This window comes from Gymnoscopelus braueri, assembly GCF_963280865.1.
Source record: "Gymnoscopelus braueri genome assembly, chromosome: 24".
Classification (NCBI taxonomy): Eukaryota; Metazoa; Chordata; class Actinopteri; order Myctophiformes; family Myctophidae; genus Gymnoscopelus; species Gymnoscopelus braueri.
The window spans coordinates 21,021,330-21,047,703 of NC_137626.1; the positions used below are offsets into that span (position 1 = coordinate 21,021,330).

The window sequence follows — 26,374 nt, forward strand, 5'->3', positions numbered from 1 at the left end:
CCGGTGAGAAGAAGCTGCTATCGCTCTGGCCGGGGAAGAGAGCAGCAGCGCCACAGACACATGACACAACAAAGAGAAAGAGAACACCTTTTCTAATTCACCCGCCACATGAATTTGTGTATACTTTCTTTGTTTGTGTGATTATTCCACCGGCACCGTCATAATTCATCATGTCCGTCGTCGTCGGACTGGAGTCCAGTGGCTTCTCCAGCGAGGAGATCCTGAACGTGCGTTTCCCGCTCCACCGCGCGTGCAGGGACGGAGACGTCTCTGCGCTGTGCGCGCTGCTGCAGCGCTGCACGGACACCGCGCACCTCAACCAGGAGGACTCCGTCTACGGATGGAGCCCCATCCACTGGGCTGCGCATTTTGGGAAGGTATTATTATCATTATTATAGGATACAATACATAGCTCTCTGGTCCATAGCGTTTAGAAGGAGTTCTCCCAAACGCTATGTTACTTTCGAGCCGTTGACCGAACACCCCCGGTGGCGCAGGCTGCGCAGTCTCTCGTCTGTAGTAGAAATTAAAAAAAATAACATTCGCTACTCACCAAAACAAAGACGGGTTTAAGATGTTGAAAGCCTACTTTCCTTAGTCGGAACACTCGGAGCCCCCCCACCTCACGTCTAAAATACACATTTTGGACAGAAAATAAAACATTCGGCCGGATAGAACATTGTTTTAGTTGCTCCACTGCGCCCCCTACAGATCTGGTCAATGTGATTCTTCTACTGACAAGATCTGTAGGGGGCGCAGTGGAGTTTTCCCCATCCGGTGGAATATTTTTTGGATTTCTGTCCAAAAAGTGTATTTTAGACGTGAGGTGGGGGGCTCCGAGTCCAAGTGTTCCCTCTAAGGAAAGTAGGCTCTCAACACATTAAATCTATCTTTGTTTTGGTGAGTAGCGAAAGTGTATTTTTTATTTTTCACTACAGAGAGGCTGCGCAGCCTGCGCTACCGGGGGTGTGCGGGCAACGTCTCCTAAGTAGTTAGGGAGAACTCCTTCTACTGCTATGGACCAGACAGAGCTAAGCCTCAGTTATACTTAGTTCAGTTTGTTGCGTGCTCAGTAAATACCAGATCTACAAGCTCTCAACTCGACACAAATGTGACACGTTGTGAGCTTGTAGATCTGCTATTTACGGCATGCAACACAAGCGTGCAACTAAGTATAAATCAGGCCGTGGATGTTAACAAAAAAGACTCGTTGATAGCTTGTAGATCCGTTCTTGTTTTTTTGACAAAGAGACAATTAATGTTTTTGACAAGAACTAACGTTTTGGTGCAGGTTTTTGATAATTGGGCACCAGCTTGGCTGTTTTGATGTATTAGTTGTGCCGGGATAATGATTTACAGCAGGGTTTCCCCCCCCTCCTCTCTCCTTGTTTTATGCAGTGGTGGAAAAAGTACTCGATTTTTTTTACTTCAGTAAAAGTATCAATGCTGCAATGTAGAAATACTCTGTTACAAGTAAAAGTCTGGAATTAAAAAATGACTTGAGTAAAAGTACAAAAGTATTGGTATCAAAATGTACCTAAAGTACCAAAAGTAAAAGTACTCATTATGCAGAAGGTCCCATTTCACAATTTTTCAAAAGTATAAAAATCCTTTGAAAATAGCCAAAGTTTAAATAGGGCTGAAGTGGTTAATGTATGTTTTGTAATAATAATATAATCTACAAAGTAACTAGTAACTAAAGTTTTTAATTGTAGTGGAGTAAAAGTACAATATTTGTCTCTGAGATGTAGTGGAGTAGAAGTAAAAGTATTGCAAATTGGAAATACTCCACCAACTCCAGTAAATAATAAGTACCTCAAGATTGTACTTTTAAGTACAGTACTTGAGTACATGTACTTTCCACCACTGCTTTTATGATGATGTCTCAGAGCTTTTTGATTGGCTATGGCTGTGACCAATGAGCGCCCAGGCGCCAAAACAAACGCAAGTCAAATAAAGCCAGCCGGCCCTCCTCCTCCTCCTCCTGACAGAATCTGAGCCAAGATCATAAAACACAAACAGTCCAGTTTGTCTTGGCACTGTGCCAGCCTCGTGCTGGGTTACTTAACCCCTTCTGCTCTCCCACTACTAGACAGACAGTGCACACAGAGTGCACAGTGATCTGATCTAAGACGAAATGTGTGAGAGCCAGGCAGTGGTGGAAAAAGTACTCACGTGTTTTACTTAAGTAAAAGTGTCAATACTGCAATGTAGAAATACTCTGTTACAAGAAAAAAGTATTACAATTAAAAATATACTTGAATAAAAGTACAAAAGTATTGGTATCAAAATGTACTGGCTGAGGAGGGTACTGTCCAGTATGTCACCATTTCTGTATGCTTAGAGCGAAACCAAATTTGGAGATTTGTCCTTCTGTCATTATTTGATAAGGAAGTGTTTACTGGTGGTCTCCAGGGAGGGGAAATTACTTTACTGCATTCGCCCAGCAGATGGCTACTCAGATGATGAACACCTGGGGCAGCTGGGTTAAGTGTCTTGCTCAGGGTTACTTTGACATGTAGACTGGGCGAGCCGAGAGTTGAACCTGCAACCTTCCGATTCCCAGACCTCTGCCTCTCTACCCACTCAGCTACAGCCCCCCATAGATGTATATGGTATACTTAATTGCTCAGCCATAAATTGACCACCTAAATAGATGTTGTGACTGGGATTATGAATATATATTGTTGAGGGAAAAACAAATAAACATAAACACTTCCACTCAAGTTGAGTAGAGTCCTTAATTCCTTAATCAACAGCATGTGTTTTGCACTTAATAGATCTATCATTTAAAAAAAGTTTTTAGGGCCTAAATTGTTGATTTTCAAGTCCCAACATTGAAATAGGTATTAAGGAATACAGGCCTACTATACAGTAAAGGCTTAACCCCTTAAAGTAAACCCTCTACTTACAAACTAATACTCTGTACTTGGTCTGTTCTTTTTCTCTCTACACCAAACCTCTTAGCCGACAATTGCAGATCTACAAGCTCACATTGTGTTGTAAGCTTGTAGAGCTGCACATTTCGGCGAATGTTCCCCCCAGATTATCAGGGATGCTTGAGTTCAAAACCTTGTCAAGAAACAGATCCAGCCTGTTTTCATCTAACAGCTGGTGAGACATATTGGCACTGACCTGTGGTGCACTGCATGTGCAGACTGTCTGCAGCACACTGACTGGGTGTTGTTTTTTTTTTGTAAGAAAGAAGAAAGTGAAGTGAAATGAAAGCTAATACTAGTCGACATCCGCTGAGTAAGTAGTTTTCACAGCTCCACTTGAATCAACACGCATGTTAGTGTGGCACAACGCGGCGAGGGTAGATGAGACAGAAGGGTGTCTGTGTGTCTGTACCTGTGTGCACATGTCCGTGTCCAGCAACCAGCATATATTGACGAGGTTTCACATGACGGTTTCTTTTACTGAGGTTGTATGTGTGTAGCACATTTCACATGATGGTGGAAACGAGACAGAAGATGGAGAGGAGAGAGGGAAAGGGAGAGGGTTATAGGTGTGATAACTTCCATTCAGTGCCTCAAGAGACCAGCATGAAGGATACTCATTTGTTCGACAGTGTATATATCAGTCTCACATACAGTGCACTGTTGATAGTCTGTACATTATCCATTGGCAATAGTGCAGATGTCTATTGTCAGACTCGTAAGTATTAATTTGTACTTCATTCTTATCTCTCTATTCTTACCTGTAACTCTGCTGTGTTTCACACTTACTGCTGTTGCTGCTATGACATCTGAATTTCCCCAAGGGGGATCGATCAATAATGTTTTATCCTGTCCTTTGTTCAACTCAGTGGTGTCAAGTTTTAAAATGTCACTTTGGGGGTCAAATGTTTTCTTTTATAGCACTATATGACTGCAACTGCGTTGGAAGAGAAAGGGATTCAGCCGGGCTGGTTTAAAAAAGATAAGGTGTGCATGTTTGCCTGGGAAGCGGTAGCTCCCGCCAGATGACTTGGGGAGTGGCAGTGTCTATGGGCTGTACCTTGGGCGGGAACCCAGTGGGAAAAAGTGATTCATGGGTATTTGAACTCTGTCCACAGTGGCAGGTGGCCCGCTGGCTGGCCTCTGTAATACAATAACCTTATTGTAGATTAAGTTGGTGATACTGAAGTGTATTTAGCCCCCGAACTACACACATTCTGGCTCAGTCATTGTTATACAGTCACGCATAATGTCCTGTGACCGATTGCAGCGCGAGGAATATGAAATGTCACTGGCAGCGGTTCGCTAATAGACTGTGGTGCCGTGTGACACAATCCATAACGAATCAATAACGGATGTGTGCTGTGCTCTCAGCATGCAGTGAAGCCTTTTAACCCATTGAGACCTGAAGCCGATTCTACATGTCTCCTAAATCTCAACAGTATTCTGAAAAACGTTTCTATATCAGTGGTGCTCAATCTTTTTCATGTCAAGGACCCCCAAAATTATATGTATTTGGCCGCGGACCCCCATAAAAATATCTTGTTCCAGGGACCCCCAGAAGCAAAGATTTGAGTTATAAATGTTCGCTTTAAAAATATATATATTCAAAGATTTGACCACATTTTCACGATTTTTCAAAAATAGCAGATCTAGAAGCTCGTAGCGCGGCACTCGGTGCCGCGCTATGAGCTTGTAGATCTGCTATTTTTGAATAGCCCAAAGTGTAAAATAATGCTTTTTAGCTCAAATCAAAAAATGACACAGTTCCGGTCTTAATGGGTTAATTGATCTTTTGAGCCGTGCAGTGTCTGCATTCCCCACTCTACCTTCTTCCTCGTCTCACTTTTCCACCGTTTTTGTTCTCAAACATTGTGCACACAGCTGGAGTGTGTCATGCGCCTGGTGCAGGTGGGATGCGAGGTGAACGCCGTCACCACCAAGTTCGCGCAGACACCGGCGCACATCGCCGCCTTCGGGGGTCATCCGGAGTGCGTGCTTTGGCTGCTGCAGGCCGGGGCTGATGTGAACAGACAGGTGGGTGGTCTCCGTCCGGAACCTCCGTTCAGAAATACTGTTGAACAGCGTGCGTTGCATCTACAGCAGGCGTCTTAAACGTTTTTCAGCCCAAGGACCCCCTAGCCGGGGGGAGTGATGACGCAGGAACCCCCCACTACATATTGTATAAAATTGTGTTGAAGATTAAACTTTTTCATACTTAAAGGGATTGTAGGCGATTCAGAGATAAACAAAGAAAAAAAATCCAGCAGTTCGTTTCCCCGACCACCAGGGGGTGACGCACGGAGGACTTCCATAGAGTAAGCAGACTTCTAAACGGGCCATGCCGAATATAGGTTACTTTATTCGGATACAATTCGCGGAACTGCCCGCCCCTGCCGGTTCTCTGAATTTTTATTTTTAAATAGGCTCTTTCATGACTAATTGACCACATATATGAAGTTAAACAACTAAATTCTATCCAAACGCTTTTTGAAAAGTAAATTATGTGCCTAAAAAACGAAGTTTGAGAGCATTTTAAAACCGAAAGTAAAAAGTTCACACGGACGCGCACGGATGCGCACATGCGTGCGTGAATTTACGCACCGGATACCCGGATGTGTAACCTAAATAGTAGGGAAAATACGGATTTCAGAAAGAGGAGTGTTTTTCAATGCAGGAAAACACCCCAGCATCATTATATAGTGGCTGATAGAGGGGAAAAAATGCAAAATATATATATAGAGGTATTTTTCAAATATAGGCTTAATGTTGCCTACTATACCTTTAAACCGCCAATACTTAGTACACTTGACCTTTCACTCTGTATTCTTTCACTCTTTTTTCCCCTCCACACCACCAAGCTCACAACGCCTCGCAGCGTGAGTCAAAAAAAATAACACAAAGATTTGGCAGCACCCTTGCAGTAACTCTTGAGGACCCCCCAGGGGTCCCGGACCCCCTGTTGAAGACCCCTGATGTACAGTATAAAAATAAAAAATAAAACAAATGATAAAGGTGGGGGGAAAAAAGTTCAGCTGTGTTCAACTCTGATCCATGGAGCCTGCAACACTGCAGATTTTCATTTCAGCCAAACAATCAGAGAGACAACATGTGAATTTCTGAATGCAACTAAATACATTTTAATTACCTGCTAGAATAGGACATTTATTTTGCAGTGTCCCCGTGGGACCAGAGCCAGGGGCCAACAGCTTCAGCTGTTTGTAAGATTACTGAAACGTAGAATTATACTTGATCCATGTGTGAGAAACATGTTGGACAGCGATAAGAGCTGGCGTTATTATAGTTATTTTTACATTCAACCCGTCATCCTCTACTACTGTACAGTACACACCCTCTGCTATGGGTGGAGTGATTTGTACATGTCACGGTATGACACTTACCCTGGCACAGAGGATACCAGTTAGTTGACTTAAAAGTACTCGAGAGAGTGTCAGTGCATGCTGCTTGCATTAAATCCTGGAGAGGAAATGTGTTAATTCAGTCATTCAAAAACAAATTTGATTTTATGATTGCACCCAATCTACAATGTGCAGTATAAAGCATTTGCATTTAGAACTTAGTTAGTGAAGACTCCATCTTGTCCTTAAGCAAATTGCAAAGGCTTTATACTGAAATCTAAGCCTTTTCTTACTGCCTATTATTTTGGCAAGTAGTTATTACCAAGTTGGCAGCATTGATTTTGGCGAACCTACAGTATTTATAACCAAGAAACAGAGTGAGGAATGGTTTGTGGCACTGAAAGTTATATAAGCTCACTATATAAGGCTGCTGTTGACTTTATGAAACGTTTCTGTTTACAAGTGCATCCCAGACTAGAGTGAGGGTTGACATTGCAGTATTTGCTTTGCAATATGTAGTGATAATTTCACTACATATGCAGATCTGAATATGTCTAATATTCTACTAACTATAACTACTCCAATAGTTCCATTTGGAAAGAACTTATAACTGTAGCAATGATAAGAGGGGGAATAAGTACAATACTCATTCAACATTTCACTTCTGAATGCAGAATGTGCATGCAAGACCAAGAAGTAATTATATCATTATATTTATCACAGGGACTGTACATTTTTTCTTCCAAATTACTCATGAAAAATGCAAACCTTGCTAGTTTCCATCTATCCACAAGTAAAAGTGTTTTAGTACAATGTGACTAACGGCCCCAATGGGCTTGTGTCAGTGTTGAAACAACATATTGTGTAGCCCTGATCAAATTGATCCTATTATGGGATTTGTCTGTTGCTTCTCCACAGCCTCAACCACGGCTCAGAGTAGGGCGGCAACTATTATTGTCTTAGCGATTATTCCATTGATTACTTTTTCAATTAATCAAATAATCGAGAAGAATTCAGCTGTTGCTTTCCAGAATTTCAATATGTAACAGATATAGGGTGATGCAATATAATATTGTACGCAACGTAATGAACGTATACATATCCCCAAATACGTACAGTAAATATACAGCAGGCATCTCCCCAAATTGTCCCAAATGTAAAACAGCAAGTGGAACCAGATTTCACTGTCTATGGGAGTGCATCAAAATCAAATTATTGTGGAAGGCAATATGCAAAGAAATTAGCATGGTTATTGGGCAACAATTGGCCCCTAATCCTCATGTATGTTTATTAGGAAGTATCCCAGATTCTTTTAAGGTGCATAGAGAAATAGTCCAATTCCTTCTAATGTTATCTAGGAAAGCAATAATGACAAAGTTGGTTGGAGATGACTCTCCGTCTATTCAGTTGTGGAAATCTTTGATATCCGATGCTGCCGCTAGAGAAATTGAGATACTGTATTAATGGGAGAGCGCACCTTTTCTATAGAATCTGGGAGAAACCACTGAACCTTCTGGGCATAAAGCTAAAGGTGGTATGAAGACAACGGATTGTCACTGTCCTGGTCATGTTTAATAGTATTGTTTGTCTATTGCTCTAAAATTATGACGATTACTACTGTTGAATGCTGTACGTAACTATCTGTAACTTTATGCAACCTTATAGATCAGCTGAATGCTGTGTATATATACCTCTATGGATCAAATATGTGAATATTGTATCTAAGCTGTATGTGTGTGTATGTGTTTTGAGCTGCGAGCTTGTACATCTGCTATTTTTGAACATTTTTGAAAGATCTTGAAAGTGTGAGAACTACTGATTTAGAAGGCATTTGTAGAATCGTTTTAAGTTCTAAGTATTAAGTTCTAAGATTGAAGTAATACATTGAAAAGTTAAATTAACTGTTGCACCCGTAGCTCAAAGTGACTGAAGGTCTTCCAAACAAACCTTTATCACACTGAGAGCGGTGACATGTTGTACTTACACACTCAGCAATGTCAGCTGTCAGATACAGTCCACATCAGCTCGGCGGGACGTCCGGCGGCATGTCTGTGACCTCTCATTGGAAATGGATGTAGAGGAAGCTCTTTATCATGGAAATCGGATTAGTAGGTCACTGTTGCGTAACCCACTACTTAAGCCCGTCCCACGGCTTCCAACAACATATTTGATGTTGTAATTATGCAGGGACGACAGGCGCAACTGCTCCTCATCAAGGTTGATTTAACCTCGATTGATTATTAATATGCCAATAGTGATCCCAGTGGGGTGCTAGAGACCCAGATGAGACTGTTTATTTACTGTTGATCCGGGTAGTAACGCGTAAGGTGATGCCACGCGATTATGCGGGCACCAGTTAAACAAACTAATCAATTTCATCGATCATACATTTTTTTCCATTTTAATAAAGATTGGATAAGATTGGATGGATTTTGGGGGGGACATTTTGAAATCTATGTATTTCTTTTCTCTTGAATACAGTAGCATAAATGGACCGTGGAGTCCAATAGGGCTGCAACAATTAGCCACTTTTGGTGTCTCTATTATGGGTGACAATTTAAAAAAAATATTTGCAAGATGGCGTTGAACGACGAAGCATAAAGTAGAGCTTAAGTGATTAATCAGACTAATCGATTTAGTCGATTATAAAAACATATTTGAATTTGTTTTGTGTTAATTTGTCAATAAATAAATAAGAATAAGATAAATCATAAAAAAAACTACTTCTCGATTATTCGATTCATTGAAAAGGTGATCGACATAATTATCGAGAAGAAAATAATCGATAGTTGCAGCATTACGGTGACAGTGACACATGCAACCGCATCCCAAATTACTCTGAGAGTTGGTTCTCAGTAGAAGTGTGCAGGCTGACCTACATTCCAGCAACCAACAGTGCAGCAGAATGGTGGCTCCGGGGCAGATAAGCCAAGTGAACGTGCCAACTAATGTGTTGAATTCTGTTATGAATGGATGGGAGCTCGTCGTGGAGCGGGGTTGAAGAGTTCAGTGCCGTTCTTCTGACCCTTCCAGACAGAGCTTTAAATGGCAACATCACTCATATTAGGAATTAATTTATATTACTCTCATGGTCAAGGACAGTCTTATTAAGTAGCTGTGAGTGTGATCACGTCTTTTCCCCCGCCGGCGTGCACGAGTAAACCTTCAATGAACAAAATGTTCAATTCCACACTGTGCAGAGGGCACCAGGGGGTTCTGATGGGCTCAATGTTCTCAAACATGTTCATGTCAAGGACCTCCAAATTGATATGTATTTGGCCACAGACCCCCACTTGAAAAGATTTTGTGCCAGGGACCCCCATAAGAGAAGATTTGTCCAAATGTTTTGGAAAAGCAGATATACAACAACACATAGCATCGTGATGAGTTATGGGCTTGTAGAATGTTCGAATAACCGAAAAAGTAAATAGGTTTAGCTTAAACCTATTTTATTGTATAGCGTCAATACTGTTCCTCATTTAGCTGGGGAGTGGGGACCCCTTGAAACCCCTTTAAGGACCGGCCTGGTCTAGACTCTAGAGAGCAGAAAGCAGTTCCTCTTCTTTGCATTCCTCATTTATGCCGTCACATTATTATCCTCCAGCCAGGTTAATGCCACAGTTAGTTATGACTATCCTTCGCTTTCATCTGCATCTTGTTTTACGAGCAAACGCTGCACAGCTTTGGTTCAGCCTTGTAAACCCAAGCAGCCGAGACGTCATAAAGGTTTATCTCACACCAGGCATTGTCTTCATTTAGTGATCCATTATCACAATTGTTGATGTCGTTTTTTGTTGTGGTCGCATGCCAGAGCTCATCAAAGGGCGACTTCTTATGGTGTAAAAAACGGCCATCATCACCCGTCGCTTACTTACTCAAGTTACTACTACAACATGCATTTCGTTTCCGTTAACACATGGTCATCTGGTGGCACGCTCTTGGCTCTGGAATATTTTCCGCAGAATCTATGCTCTGAATCTACTTGTGGAAGACCAAGATGCTTTCTACTCTCTCAGGGACAGTTGCCACTGGCAACCGACTCTAAATGAATGCTTGCCATCTGTTAATAGTTGCAGCGAAAAACTCTGTGATATGTTTTTACTGTCCATCTGGAGCACTCCCCGAAACCAGAGAACAGAGAGTTTTAGTGAGTGTTTTTAATTCCAGGTATAAAGTATGGAAGTATGGAGCTGCTCTGTGGATCATTTGAGACAGGATTTGTAGACATTCAGAACCAATCTGTTTATGCTGAGACGAGATTTCCAGAGTTGGGATTCAGAAACTGTAAATGTTTCGTGATACATTCAGGATTTAGAACCGTAAATTAGGGGCTAGTGGACACACTTTCTTGTCCTCCGCTTTGCAATTCAAATCCATGTCTCCTTGTCTTCATGTGAGCATTTCACATGCCTAATTTACACAATTAGGTGCTGTCAGAAAGGCCAAAAGGAGCAGTGGGTGCTGAAAAGAGAGTAACGTGGTTAATTGAGCGAAGAATATTGCATTATTAACAACGCGTTAAGCAAACTTTTACATTTAATTGGTTGCTAGGGCCACTATTGTGGCTATTTTATTGGCAATATTCATAAAACATTTTATTAAGCACTTTATTAATTAATTGATTCATCTTATTAACCGCTTAAGCCCTGTTTTAAATAGACAATCTACAAGATCTAAATGCACCACAATGCAATGCATTGCAAGCTTGTAGATCTGCTATTTTTGTATTAATAATGACATGTCCAAAATACTTTTAGAAAAGGGATATTGATATTTCATTTATTTATTTTTTATTTATTTTAAATAATGGATTAAATCTATTAGTTTGATTAACTGTTGCAGCCCTATTGGTTACCTCTCTCAATCACATTCTACAACATTAGGCTGCAGGATTGCCTGGTGTCCAAACTCTAAAGCAGCTCTACTTTGTTTTGCATTGTCTGTTTTCAGGATTATGTGGGTGAGACCCCCATCCACAAGGCAGCCCGGGCAGGTAGCATGGAGTGTATCAAGGCCCTCTTGTTGCAGGGCGCTAAGCCGCAGTAAGTACCCTCCAGAGTCCATCTTCTGTCCAACAGTACACTACACTCTTACCATGTTAAGGTCGGACACCACAGCAACAATGGTATTGTGATTTATGAGGGACTCTCGTACACACGGTTCAGTCCTGTACTTTCTGTATTATGGCAGGTAATAATGAACAGAACAGCCCTATACTTTATAGCTGTGTCAGAGCCTACACACTGAGGCAGAGAGAGAGAGAGAGATAAAAACAGACAGACAGAGAGATCTGAAAGATCTGAAAGACACATGAATTGGATATATTATTTGGATAATCTGACTCTGATTATTCATTATAAGGAGGAGAGATAGCCCAGGCTGTCAATGATCATTCAGAAAAACACTCTGAAAGTAATCCAAACGATATCATTCGTGGCCGTCGTTGTCGCTATAGTTGTAGTATAGACTCTGCCATCCACTTCAGTTAGAAATATTTTTAAGACGGCATATTTATAATTATCATTATAGTTATCATACTTGGTGTGAACGCCACTTTACAGCCTAATCTGTGCTTAGTTGCCACTTTGGATCAAGCTACTGTAGATGGCTTTGTAATATAAATCTGGTGCTTAGGGGCCTGGGCCTTTGCATCAAATGGAGGTCTGTAAGGATTTGGCCGGGCTGTGACTAGTCCTTAAGCTCATTTATATTTCGGTGTGTGGGGGGCAGGGGGGGCTACAAATCCTCATTGTAGAACTCACCAGGCTCCTCCTTGAGAGGGAGTGAGGATGTTACATATCAGAAATGCTTTCACAGGCTTTTGCTAATCTTCCAAAGCACAATGACGGTGTCCCTCATCAATGCAATTGTTGCTGTGGTTGTCATCTCTAAACTTAGCTTGTTTGTTTCTAAAGTTTGTTGATTTATTGTCTCTGTTTTAGGTCAATATATTGGTGTTGGCGTTTGACAGGACATGGGTCAAATGCAAGATTTCTTCCCCTTTCCCTGCTGTGGCCATTTCAGAAATTACACTAAGAAACACAATTTCTGCACTTCCGTCATTATACAGCACATATGGCCCCTGAAAATATGTGTTTGACAATTGAGTAAAATGTAAAGTTACAAAAAGTTTGGACCGCTCTACTTTGACCGGCTTATTCAGAGATCATTAAAACTGGAGCCACTTATTAATTTTAGGAACCGATTCCTGTACATGTGAAAAACTATTGATCTAGTTTTCAGTTTACTAGTGCTATTAACCCAGAATAAATGGGCTAGTATCCAAAATATTTGGATGCGTTAGTTTTTTTATTTCAATTGCAGATTTAATTGGTTTAATTTTAGAATTTTGGGAATTACATATTCATCCCTGGGGAATTAATTAATTTAACCCATTTAGACCTGAGGCTGATAATAAAAAATGGCTATTAAATCCTAACAGTTTTCCAAAAAACGTATGTTGCTATATATTTAGCTAAAATCTAAAATGACATACGGTAGATGCTTTCCCGGATTGAATGCTAATCCTAAATATACATGTATATAGTTATCAAGGATATTCCTTTAAGAAATATGCATTTGAACCATGCTCCTTTCCAAACATGACTTAAAATTCATTTTAATAAGTGAGTTGTGTTTGTAGTTTAGTTAGTTAGTTAGTTTGTATAAACCATTTGTGTGTATAATTCAGTTTTCTTTAACAGCTTTAGCAATAAATAATTAGTTCTCACCTGCCGCATGTAATAAGGAGGTAGCATTGGCGCTAAGGCGGAGAAGCTCATGTTTTTATTTTGTTAAATGGCAGTCCGTAAAAAATCCCCGGTCTGTTTTGGAGATTCACAAATAGGACTCAAATGTCTTTGTCTGTACAGTTCCATATCTCTCCATGGCTAAGAAAAACCTTTAGGGCACGGCCCCACCGCACTTTTATTTTACCTCTGGGGCGGAATCTGCTAATGCTTTGTCAATGCAAATGCGTGGATTCTTGGAAAAAATCTGCAAGGCCAAGAATCCACCCATTTGCATTGACAAAGCATTGGCAGATTCCGCCCCAGAGGTAAAATAAAAGTGCGGTGGGGCCGTGCCTTTAGGGCGCGCTCCCACCAAAACATGGTCGGCTTGCGTTAAACGCAGGTTGTGCGCGGCCACAGTTTTTTGCAGCCAGCGGATTCTGAAAAACGGGAGTGACGCTCCTGTCACTCACTTTCAAGACCCTCCCCGTAGCCCGCACCGCCTTCTGCCTTGAGCACCATGTTGCTTCCTGAGTCTTGGGACGGTCCGCCTTCGACTCACCCGATTGGACAGAGGGGGAAAATCAGCTCCTGCCTCCAGCAGTTTTATGCTTCAAATGGACAAGTCGTGTAGAGCGGATAAACGCACGGTCTGCGCGACAGGCGGAAAGATCCGCTCTTGCGTGAATCCATGCATTTACATTGACAAAGCACTGGCAGATTCTGCCCCAGAGGTAAAATAAAATGCGGTGGGAGCGCGCCCTTAGGGCTGGCCGCTGTTTGCAGAATCTGCCAATGCATTGTCAATGCAAATGCGTTGATTCACACAAGAGCAGATTTTTCCGCTTGTCGCGCAGACCTTGCGTTTATCTGCTCTCCGCGACTAAGCATAAAACTGCTGGAGGCAGGCGCTGATTTTCTCCCTCTGTCCAATCGGGTGAGTGGAAGGCGGACTGTCTCAAGACTCAGGAAGCAACATGGTGCTCAAGGCAGCAGGCAGCATAGGCAGTGCGGGCTACGGGGAGGGTCCTGAAAGTGAGTGACAGGCGCGACACTCCCACCAACTCTTGGTGGGAGCGCGCCCTTACGCTGCTAACTGTAGGGCAAGGTGAAATCCACAACAAATTTCTACGGTGAAGTTTGACCTCTGATGCTTAACTCTGGAGGAGTGGATACAGCAATGTCTCTGGGGGAAAATCAACCTTAAAAGGACGACATGCACAGCTGCAGAAAGATGATTGATGAACTTGGGGGTAAAGGTGTAGTTTTAAATCTTCCAACAGCTTTAACAGTGTGGTTTAAGGACCCTTTGTAATGCCCCAGTATGCAGTATCAGAAACGGCAAAGGACGACTAATATAAATGTAAATATTGCATAGCAACCACCGTTTTTGTGCAGGCACTTTCTTGTAGAAAATATTCGGCTCAATATTCAATAATCAGTTTCAATTGGGATGTGTCTATCTATGGAGCTACTGTTTTATAAAAGCAATATCTCACTCCTGGCCATGGAATATTACTGTAGGTATTATGTAACACCCAAAGGTGAACAGCGGCTGCTTAGGTGTCATATAATGAATGACAACATACAATATAGCCTAAAGTAAACAATAAAGTCAGCACAATGCTGGTTTGCTCCCAGTCCACTAAAGAGTGGTCAGTGTTTTGATCATCCTAATGAAGATCCAGACGTGATCGAAACATTGACCCATTACTTCCAATAAACAGTGAGAGCAAATTAGCTGTGTGCAGACTTTATTGATTACTTTATGCTGATTTTCAGTTTGTCCTGCACCTGGTTACTAGAGTGGATGCTCTATGTCTCTTAACATACAGTAGCCTGTCATGATTTACTGCTTAAATATGATATGAAATAATAATGAAATTAGACACTATTTATTTAAGCCAAGCCATAATTTAAGCCAAGTCATAATCACGATCAACACAGCAACACAATATGTTATGGGCTGTTATGGTTGGATCATGGGATAATAAACCCCTTGGGGGACTCCTCTCAACAAAGGATAGAGTTTACGTGGTTCATTCATTCTGCTTTCAAATACTATAGGACTGAAGTCCTAAGCTAAGTGTGGTCTACTGACAATAGTTTAATAGCAGACTCACAGCAAACAGTCTTAAGAAATTTAAAACGCAAAGAAAATGTATTTTGTGAGTGCGGACTGTTTCTTAAGACTCCGTAATTCTGCTCCCAAAGCATTAAACAACCATATTATCATCTGTTCTGATAATCATGCCTTTACTTTTGTTGTTTGGTAAGATTAATTATATTAGATACTATAAGTAGATACTTTGGAATGATTGAATGACAAAACCCCAGGTCTAGCACTGTTAATAACTAGCTATCAACCTACAGTACTGATTTAAATTTTTATGGTTTAAATTTCTTAATTTTTATCTCACCAGATTCTGACACCGTCATTTTGAATCACTTGTCAAGTGCTCAGTGGACGTAAATGTACCTAAATAAGTGTCAATACTTATAGTACAAACTAAAATGATCTATCTAGAAGCTCAAATAAACACTTCCCATACAACCAGACTGAGCCATTCAACTGAGCGGTTTTATACTTAAAGTGTAGAGAAAGGCTCTTATCAATAACAATAATCATCAATATTAATACTTTTATTTCTAGCTCTCATTTGAATCAAAACTAAACGTGACATGTTTCACTTAATCAAAATGTATTCCAAAGTCAGGGAAAAACAGTAAATGACTGCTGTATTTTTACGGAATTTTATTTATATTTTTTCCATGAGCTTTTCGGCCTTAGCTAACCTCAGCCATAACAAAGGTTCCAGTTGACAGACAGTGATGAGTGAACAGCACTTTTGTTTTTGTTCTACTATTGTTTTCACGTTTCCTTGTTTACATAGGACTAAAACTGCTCTGAATGTATAAATTCTTTATCTACAGAACTGTTTTGTGAGGTTATATATTTAGCATTTTCTGAGCAAAGAAATGGCAGTTATAAGAATCCAACTGAAAAAACATTGTCCTGGCTCAGAAAAAAAAGAGAACGAACAAACAAACAAATCCCCTCCACGTTTTGATGTTTTTTACAGCTACTTGAATTTGAACATGACTTGATTTTCTCGAGTAATCCCAGAAAAGCGGGGAGCAATCCAAATAGGCACTGCAGAATCTGCCACAAGTGCTTCAGCGAACATCTTGCAGTGTTGCCATTGAGTGTTCTCACTATCGCTTCCTACAGTTCCTACACTCTGGCAAACTGTCGAGGTATTTTCCTGCAGTGATTGGTTTTAATGCTAGGCGAGCAGCCATGATAGCCAATGTCTAGACCTGCATGCTTTTTGCTTAGACATCCTGTAACTGTTAATCTTGTCCTAATTCAGATACTGTGCAAGCTAACTAACAATGGGGATTAGCAGCGCCCACGCTCTGGCCTTAGATTATAAGACATGTGCAGTCTAGGCTGAATAAATGCTAGGCTTTAGAAGGAGAAATAGAGGGTGGATGAGTGCAAGCTTTGTTTTACACCAAGGATATGCATCAGATTAAATGCTTCCTTTTAAACGGGTTCTGTCACAACTTGAATGACTGGATTCAAGCCTATTATGAGATTCCATTTCAGTTCAACTACTTTAACCCTTGGGCATGTAATTATAAAAAACAACAACAACAAACAGATCTACAGTGCTGCACTGGGGCGCGTTGTTAGCTTGTAGATAGGCTATTTTCAGAATAATTTAGAAAACCTCTGTGGTTAAGTGGTTACACTTAATATCATGTACCACACAAGACGTCTTTGCATACTTGCAACGTTCAACATGTGGATTAGAGGAATAGATACTGTATGTGGCATTTACATTTAATTTGCCCAACTATTTTCACCCCTCTACCATTTTGCTGGTGTATCATTGTTTTTGATATTAAAGATATACCTTGTTGAATTAGGTACATGACTGATATCAACTAATGTAATTTTACAATAGTTGAAAATGAGTATACTTCTCATTTTGAATAAGAAACTATATTAAAAGTTTGAAAATAATTTAATAAAACATTATCCCAGGTTTAGATACTGTCCTATTATTTATTATTATAGTATGGACTATTAGGAATATTATGTATTCCTATTTTAATTAACCCTGCTCAGGTTGTGGTCACATACAATAATGTCTTTATTGAGGAAGACTTTTAGATGATTATATTAATAAGTCAATATTTCACTTCAATATCAGAACCTGTTGGGGAAACATTTAATTTGATATAGGTGTAAAGTGGGATTATGTTTAAATAAAGTATTTCTACATTTAATTTGTTACAAAGTAGCTAATTTGTGGTGATTTTGTTTCATTTTCTTAATTCTGTCAATGCATTTTATGTTTCATTTGTTGTACAGATGGTCAGATGTTTTGTCTTAAACTGCGCCTAATCCATGAAGGACGGATCTCTCACATCTTGTGTCTTTTTGGCATACAACAGCCACTCTGTTCTGGATTTTGACGTACAGTAAATTAATGCTACCAAATAAGATAAGGATCTTGTAATATTTATCGATCAGCCATTGGATAAGTTAGAAGTCATATGACACCAGAGTTTCATATCCTGTTGTATACACCAGACGTTTAACAGCATAACTGGTGTGTTTGGCTGTTACTAGATACTTAAGACATTTTTTTTTTCTACAATTAAATGTAATCTACAATCCAAGTTATCAGGCCATCTCTACTGAATATTCATTGAAAACCCAAAGACTTTCCCCACATTCTAGACTGGTCATTCAACTCGAGTGGCATCCATGTTTTTTAATAACTATAAGAAAATGTATTGTCTAATTTTGGTACATGGAAAAGTGAGCCGTGAACGGCATTGTATTGGCGCATGGTGATGAAGAGTTTGTCCATTCATGGATTTTGAGCAGAAAGCATTGCAGTGGGAGATGGTCAACTGTCAGGAATATGTTAATGCCACGAGAAGAATTTATTTAATGTCCCCAAGATGTGAATCGTGGTCCTTGATTCCTTGTTCAACTCTAGTGTCCCTATTCTGGGCATGTCATAATTGGCGAAAATAGGCAAATATTTGGTGAAAATAGCAGAGCAGATCTCACAGCAGAGTTTGTATACCGTACCAAAGATATTTGGTATACTGTAGAAGGAAAAATGGAGGGTAGCAGCAAATACAGACCCCCGAAGGAACCCTGGTCAACAAAATGTTCAGGGTTTATTATGTGTTATGTTTATTAATCCATTGGATCTTCTGCACAAGAACTGAAGAACTGCACAACTTTGACATATTAATGTGCTTGACAACAGAACATCTTGTTGATGTTTTATACCATTAATCTGATTGAGAAGATAAGAACATACAGTAGTAGCATTAAGAAAGCTAGTGGCATTATAATGATCTCATCCGGAACTGGCTGTAACATTAAGATGCGAGTAGCATTAGAGTGATCTCATCCGGAACTGGACTGAAGCCAAGCCCTTAATGGTTTGACCACTGTGCTGCGTACATTGCTGGTGGGTGGTACGGTACCAGAATATCATGTCAATGTAACTCTCGGTCAAGCCCGTAATGCGAGCCAGCAAGAGCAAGAAGTTATTATGGTGTTGTTAATGCCATGTGTGAGTTATGTCCTAATAAGCCAAAGATAAAGAGATGGAAATGACGTGGATTGGCTGTCAGTTGTTTAGGTACAGTACAGTGTAGCAAGTGACATTTAAGTAATTGAACAATTCACTACGATTGCTCAGTGTCTTGTAATGTTATATTATGAACTGGAACATATTTTTGGAAACTATTGGTATTTGGTAGATTTTAGTTTCTTTGTATAGCACATTTGAACAATTTCAAAGTGCTTTACAGAAAGGTATTAAGCATTGACACATTAAGACAGAGTATTAAGTGCAAAAAATAAAAGAAAGTATTTTATTAGTAAAAAAATTAATCTTGTTGGTTGGTCGGAAGAAGAGAAGTTATGACCATTGAATTCAATTGCTTCTGTGTTGGCATATTCATTGATACTAGATCCTCTCCCATTGCAATATTTAGGGCAGGTTTCCCATCCTAATACCTTTACGTTCTTATTTCAGCGATGTATGTTATCAGTATAAGCTCTATGCACACAGCCTGAGGACAGTAAATCAATAGATATTTGTCAAACAGAATAGACAGAAATAACAGTCATATACGTAGATAGAGACTGGTTGTGCAAGTCATGTTAGAGCTAGCTAACAGCGGTACATGGCAAGAAGGTTAAGATGCTCTTCTTCCATTGCACAGTTTGAGGAACGCCAGTGGGCTGACAGCTGCTGACCTAGCCCATGCCCAGGGCTTCCACGAGTGCTCTCAGCTCCTCACCAACGCCCAAAACCATCTCATTCAACTCAATGGATTCCATGCCAATGGAACCCTGAATGGGAACACTAACCTCTGCCAGGGTCAGAGCCTCCTTGCCAACGGTGCGGCCAGCAGAAAGAGGCTGCTGAACGACATGGAGACAGTCCACGTGAAGAAAGCCAGAACTGACGGTAAGGATTTCTTCAGCCAGACTTAAAGACATGATCCGTTGTATCACTAGTAGATGAGCCAAATGTTTTAATTTCCAAATTCAGTCAAGCTGATTGACATGAAAGTGCCACACGCAAAACACCCCACCCCTATTTTCGCTACTCAACGTACACCAAAGTATATAGGGCTTAAGTGGTTAAACTCAAGTAGACAAACGTGCAGAAAGTTGCGACAAGATATTCTATAATTGTTGGGAGAATAGAGAAAAAGATCCGAACACAGGGACGGAAAATGTTTGGTAAAAAGCCTTTATTAATGGCTTGTCAAAATTAAAAGTCAAAATGTTTAGACCACAGTGGACCACGTATTGTATCATAGGTTTTTCTCACTTTTTGTCCTGAGTGTGCCCAGAACTTTATTTCCTGTTGATCCAGGAGCACCTTCAAGACTAATAGCCTATTTCATTCTCCGTTGTGCACTTGTTTCTTTCTTGTTTTTAATCGTCAGGAGTGTTTACATAAGAAACTCTCATCTTGTCAAAAGGATTATAAAAAGCTTATGCCACCACTTTCGAATGGAATGGGCTGGTTTATTCTGAGGCTCCATGTAAACGCAGCTGCTGTGATTTCCCTCAAACCGAGGTATCAGTCCGTTAAATCCAAGTTCAACATTCCTCCTTACAGTTGTAGACCTGTCCATGAGGATGCTGCAGAACGGAGGTGGTGAGGAACTGGAGAGCATGCACGTGGAGTCCGCACAGGACGTGCACTCAGGTGGGACTCGTCTCGTAACATGTGGCCCTATGGTGTCTGGGTCAGAGGAGGACTGGGGGCCAATGGAGAGCCCCTCTCACGGCCCCAAAGAAATGGAGAACTCCACCGTGGCCTCCATACAGATCCCTTATAGCTGCACTAATTCCTACGCTTATCTGTAATGGGCTTTATCCAAGCCGAACATGCTAGAATTGTTCTTATATAGAAATATGTGTATGCTGGGTTCAATATGGTCTTGTGTTAAGATTTATGGCAAGAAGTAAGCTTGTTTTATATTCTATGTTGAGACGTGTTGCTATTAGGGTTGGGTGATAAGAACAAAATCAGATATCACAATATTTTTTACCAAATACCTCAATATCGATATTGTGATGATAATATATTGTGACAATATCTTTCATTTTTCTAACACGTTCAAAAATAGCTCACAGCTTGTAGATCATCTATTTCTTGCTATTTTTTCAAGTATAAAATAAGGCCTGTGTGATTTAAAGCAGGAAAAGACAACACGTGCCATATCACCATATTACGATATACAAAATCCCAGACGAAATTCAAGTCTCATATCACTATGTCAATTTAATATGAATATATTGCCCAGCCCTAGTTGCTATACAATGTTATGTGTTGATCTCTAATGTTTTTCTAAGCAACTCTTTCTAAGCCATCCAACCTGAAAAATATGCATCTGGCATGTTCATGTTCAACAATCAGTACATGCATATTAATGCATGGAAGACGTGTGCATTTTCCTCATTTAACATTGAAACAAAGGTTTGCGATAACCTTTTTAATCAGACCTTTCAGTTAGTTTTCTGTGCCACCATGGAATTTGTTTTTGCACTACGGTCTTTGTCCATTATATTTACTGTCGGCTTGAGCTACTGTAGCTCAAGTAAAATTTTACTTATTCCACGTTGAGTGGATCACATTTTGTTTAATGGACCCGTGTCCCGTCTTGTTTCCATTTGATTGGTTTCATAAACCACATGGCATGAAACTTGTCTCGTAAGTTTACACATTCCATCCTCAAATTGATTTATAGACCTTTTTTTTTTATATAAACAATGCCATTTTGTAGTGTATTTAGTGAAATGTAATCTTTGCTTGAATGATTCTTTAAAAGAATATCATACCTAGGGGTGCGTCTGGGTGATGCAGGGGTAACGTTCCCTCCCACCACCGCGGAGGAGACTGGGGTTTGATTCCTCCACGGTGAGCGTGCTCCTCCAGCACGTGTTACTGTGTGTCCTTCAGGTGAAACTCCTCACTGTCTAGGGAAAAGAGGCGGTTGGCGACTCCACGTGTATCGGAGGAGACATGTGCTTGTCCAGTGCTTGTCCAATGGTTCCCAAACAGTGGGTCGGGACCCATTCGTGGGTCGCGGACCAATTTTTATGGGTCGTGAGTAAATACCCCTTTATTTTTATTAGTTTATCATTATTATTATTTCAAATATTGAAATTCCCCCAAAATTCTAAAGTTAACCCTTCAAATGTTTTTCAAAAGAATTCCATAAAAGAAAATCCATTAGAATAATACTTTTAAGACGTAGTGAAAATAGCAGATCTACAAGCTCACAACACTTCGCATCGCGATGTGTTGTGAGCTTATAGATTGGCTAATTTCACTAGTTTGGATCCCAGGGAGACATCAAATTTCTCTTTTGGGTCTCGAGCTAAAACGTTTGGGAAACACGGGTCTACACCTTCCCCAAGAGCAACAGGGTTTCGGCAGTGACAGGGACTATACACAAGGGGGGAATTGACATAAAGGCTAAGCGGGGGACTTACTTACTTAGGCTGTAATTTCAAAAGGGAAGCTATTATAAGTGAGCCCATTTTGCACTGTGAAGTTGATAATAGAAAGAATTATAAATGTAGCTTGGTGATTAAGTGCTTTTTCTAATGTATGGCAGAATAAATTTCAATATAAAACACAGCTTTTTCTATATGCAACCTTTAAGCTAATTTTTGGGCTTGTGCAATGCTAAAAACAGTTATGCATTGTTTATGACTAGTTTTCAACCTCATGGTGTAATGTTGAATCAAAATTAGCAATGAAAGGCCTACTCTGTTTAAGAAATAAAGCAAATTATTATACCATATGATTCAGTTTAATTCTTAATACCAACATTCACTTATGTTCGGCCTGTACGTAGTTATACTCTACTCTAGGTGTGTGTGGGTGCGTGCGTGCGTGCGTGCGTGTGTGCCTTTGTGTTTGGGTGTGTGGGTGTGCGTGTGTAGATATGGGTTCTATACTTGATAGAAATATTGGTTATTAGGCTCTCAATATATATATTATTTTCTAATTATTTGTGTCTTGAATTGCACATATTAATTATCCTGCTCAAACCTCTGTAGCACAGTGTCCTGTGAGACAGCAGTAATGTTCTACTTTTGCTATTTGCTATAATTCTGCCCCCTAGTGGTTATACAGATCAGGGACAAGTGAGACCACAAAGACTATATTGCAAGACAACTGACCTGGTATATTGACCGCTACAAGACACAATTATATTTCACTGTTTGATCGTATCACTTGACAAGTGACACAGTGGCGTCTTGTGAGGGTACAGATACAGTTCTTTAGGGACAGCAAACATGGACATGGCAACTTGTACCGAATGTTTATCTGGACATGGACAATATGTGCAAAAACAAATTTGGACCCGTATTGATAGTCTCCAAAAATCAATGCCTTATGTTTATGAGGAGACTTGCTTAAATTTGCCATGAACCTGCCAGGCTGTATTCCTGGATGGACTTTTCACTGCATCTCTTCACCACTGAATCTGACCCCCATGTCTTCTTTTGAAAATGGCAGAGGAGGACCCCAAAGCCATGTCCAACGGTCATAGCGTCCCCAGCTCTGGCTCCACCAATGGACATTACGACGCACGGCCTCACGTCAACGGAGTCAACGGCTCGGCCTCCTCTGCGCAGTGGAGATCGACGGCGCCACCGCGGTCCGCAAAGAACGAGCTCTCCCTGGCGCTAACCAATCAGGAGTCAGGGCGGCAGATGGCCCCCGGCGGCCGCTGCCCTACCGACATGTGCGGCTCGTTGCATCTGACGGAGAGCCCGAGCAGCTGCGTCGCCTATCGGCCCGCCTGGGGCATGATGGGATCGGACGCGGGGGACTCGCTGCACTACGGCCACTACCACGGTTTCGGGGACACCGCCGAGGACCTGACCGAGACCAGCAGCCGCCTGGAGCACAGCATCAGTGTGTACGCCGAGCAACATTACAACCAGACCATGGTCAACACCATGCAGCTTTTCCACGGTTCATAAGTGGAGAGACACCGAGCCTTGTCTTTAACCACATGAACCCTATTGTCCCTATTCTGGGGGCAAACATTTGCCAAAAAATAGCCGATCTACAAGCTCACAAGGTGTCACAATGCAACGCTTTGTGAGCTTGTAGATGCAGTGACATTTGGTGTAGAGGGAGAAAAGGAGGGGGCCTAGTATAGACCCCTGGGGGGACCCCAGTCAACGGGTTTAAGTGGTTAATCAGATCAACGGCTACAGTTGCGTCCCAGTTTCTGCTTTAGTCTGCCTACCGTATGTTTGACTTTGTTTGCACTCTTTATGGCAATGAGGTGTGATGAACTTTTGCAGACGAGATCAGTCCCTCCCAGAAGGTAACATAATCACTTTTCAAATGACCTCAGTCCAACTCCCACGTTTTCCGTGCCCAGGGACCGTTCGCCTTAAACTTAACAGTTAGGGATTTTGTAATGAGACTGAAAGGGCCGCGTTGTCCCATATCTACCAAAGGAAAGAGATAAGTTAGTCTTTTTTTCTCCTTCTTTTTGAAAAGTTGTTTTACAATATTTATGTTGAGTTCCAGAGATTGTGGTTGGGGTAACCTAATTCTAGTTGATATTGGTGAGTGCGTACTGTAGGCCTTTTGCAAAATGGCAAAATGTATGGAAGACGTATGTAAAGTCATTGCCTCCTTTCTGTCAGCACTATTAGAACTGAAGGGGAATGTTTTGTAGACTAATGTATGTAATGGTAATGTGTGTAATTTGCTTAGGGTGGAACAGTTTGTGTTCAATAAAACTGTCCCATCTGGTATGCCATGCTTGTTTTGCATTGCATATGTGAGTGGGATGAGTTTTGGTTTAATTGTGGCCAGTGAATTTAATAACAGTAGTAGCTAATCTGCCTGGGGAGTTGTATGAGAAACTCTTATAAAGCTTCAATACTGTTCTGCCCAGTGAGTTTTCACTGTTTGAATGTAGAGCTATACGCTAAATGTGCACAATTCTGCCAGATAATTTAGACATTCCATATTTTTTTTTTATGTAAACAGCTACCAAAATGACAGTAGTTTTGTTTTCACAACTATTAGTATTTTTTAAAGATTTATTTGTGTGTTGTGCCGTCGCATCGGCTATGTTCCAATTATTTTTTTACTTTTCTTTCTTATTAAATGACATTTTTTTATAGGGCTTAAGTGGTAAGTAAGCGGTGATGTTTTTTAATCTCAGTGGAAGTGGGGTAATGGTTTAAACAGCATGTAAGCTACTGTCATCTTCATAAAAGCCTCATATGGTCATCCTGTGTGTTGGTTATATTACTTTCACCGTTCACCAAGAACAACGAAAGACAGACTTGCTGCTCCACAGGGTTTATGTTATGTTATGTCAAATAAAGAAAATTGTTCCACCCCTGTAGTTTTACAGAATTTACATATAGAACACTTGTGTTTTTTATACTGAAGTCTTTGTCATTGTTTTTTTCCACTCAAAACATTAAAAACAAAAAATGACCGTAAACCTGTATTTCGACAGAAAATGTAATATTAAATGGTTGCAGTCTCTTTGTTAGTTATTTTCTTCATGATACACTGTGTGTGTGTGTGTGTGTGTGTGTGTGTGTGTGTGTGTGTGTGTGTGTGTGCGTGCGCGTATATATATTTTTTCATCAATGTGATGTTAGGTTAAAATCCACAGACAAGTATCCAGTATTGTTTTAATGCATGTTTTAAGTGTTTCTTCAATAACAGGAGTCACCCTGTCTATCCAGGTCTTTAATAAGCAGAAAAAAAATATTCAGGTCGGGATACCAATTCTATCCAATCAGGATGGAAAACTCACACAGGATACAGGATAAACTAATGTAATTGGAAGTGATGACAAAGAAATGAGCAGACAAAATGGAACTGGAACACTAAACAATTTATGCAGAGAAATGTGTACTCTTTCCTTACTCTTTTCCTCACTTTGCCCTACCCTAATTTAGTTCATAATATATTTTGTTAAGTTTGGGTCCCAAGAGTCCCTTCCTAGAAATGTAGTGGAGTCAAAATAAAATATTTCTATTTGAAATGTAGCTGAGTGAAGGTCATGCTTGCAAAGAAAGAAAAGAAGGGGGGAAAAAACTCCAAAAACATGTACTCAAGTAAATGTTCTTTAGTTACTCTGTTACAGTGTCCACCAATGGCAACATCTTTGCATTCATCAGCTCAGAGGGTAGTCTATTCCCTTGAGAGAATAATCTCAAAATGTAACAGGATAGTTGGGCACTATAGGGACATCTGGGCACCTCAATGTAAAATTGACTATTTTGTCCAAAATGTTTTTTAAAAATGGTCTTCAGTCAAGTAAAGCATACATGATTAGAACATGTTTAAACATTTGACAATTAAGGTCTAATATTTCTACAATTGCTACTATTTCTACTATTTTGGGGCATAAAAATTAAGTCTGATAATGATGTACCGCGCATGTTCACATCACATTACTTATAAGACCATTTTTTAAATATATATATTTTTTAGCATTTTGGACAAAATAGCCTATTTTACATCGAGGTGCCCAAATGTGCCCACCTATCCTGTATCCGTCAAAAGTACAATATTTCTATTTGAATCGTGTAGTAGCATAGTGAATAGAAGGTCATGAGCTTGCAAAGAAAGAAAAGAAAAAACCCTCCAAAAATATGTACTCAAGTAAATGTACTTTAGTTACTCTATTACTGTCCACAACAATGGCAACATCTCTGCATTCATCACCTCAGAGTGGACAGTAGTCTATTCCCTTGAGAATAACTTCA

General features: G+C 40.4%; 1 protein-coding gene across 2 annotated transcripts; it reads left to right on the forward strand.

The window, feature by feature from the left end:
* Positions 1-25,139, forward strand: LOC308080646 (ankyrin repeat domain-containing protein 10-like). Of its 2 annotated transcripts, XM_080422560.1 has the most exons (6): positions 1-377; positions 4,824-4,976; positions 11,249-11,340; positions 19,300-19,547; positions 20,211-20,300; positions 23,130-25,139. In XM_080422560.1, the coding sequence occupies exons 1-6, from the start codon at positions 171-173 to the stop codon at positions 23,597-23,599; spliced, it is 1,260 nt and encodes a 419-aa protein (XP_080278686.1). In that variant the 5' UTR covers positions 1-170; the 3' UTR covers positions 23,600-25,139. The 2 variants fall into 2 exon arrangements, with proteins under 2 accessions (XP_080278686.1, XP_080278687.1); XM_080422561.1 differs by lacking the exon at positions 4,824-4,976.
* The last annotated feature ends 1,235 nt before the right edge of the window (positions 25,140-26,374 follow it).

What these genes read in the sequence shown, in the direction of transcription:
- LOC308080646 (XM_080422560.1), top strand. Translation starts at nt 171, where the DNA reads ATGTCCGTCGTCGTCGGACTGGAGTCCAGTGGCTTCTCCAGCGAGGAG. An exon ending in GGGCTGATGTGAACAGACAG is followed by an intron (nt 4,977 to 11,248) that starts GTGGGTGGTCTC and finishes GTCTGTTTTCAG; the next exon opens with GATTATGTGGGTGAGACCCC. An exon ending in TTGCAGGGCGCTAAGCCGCA is followed by an intron (nt 11,341 to 19,299) that starts GTAAGTACCCTC and finishes TCCATTGCACAG; the next exon opens with TTTGAGGAACGCCAGTGGGC.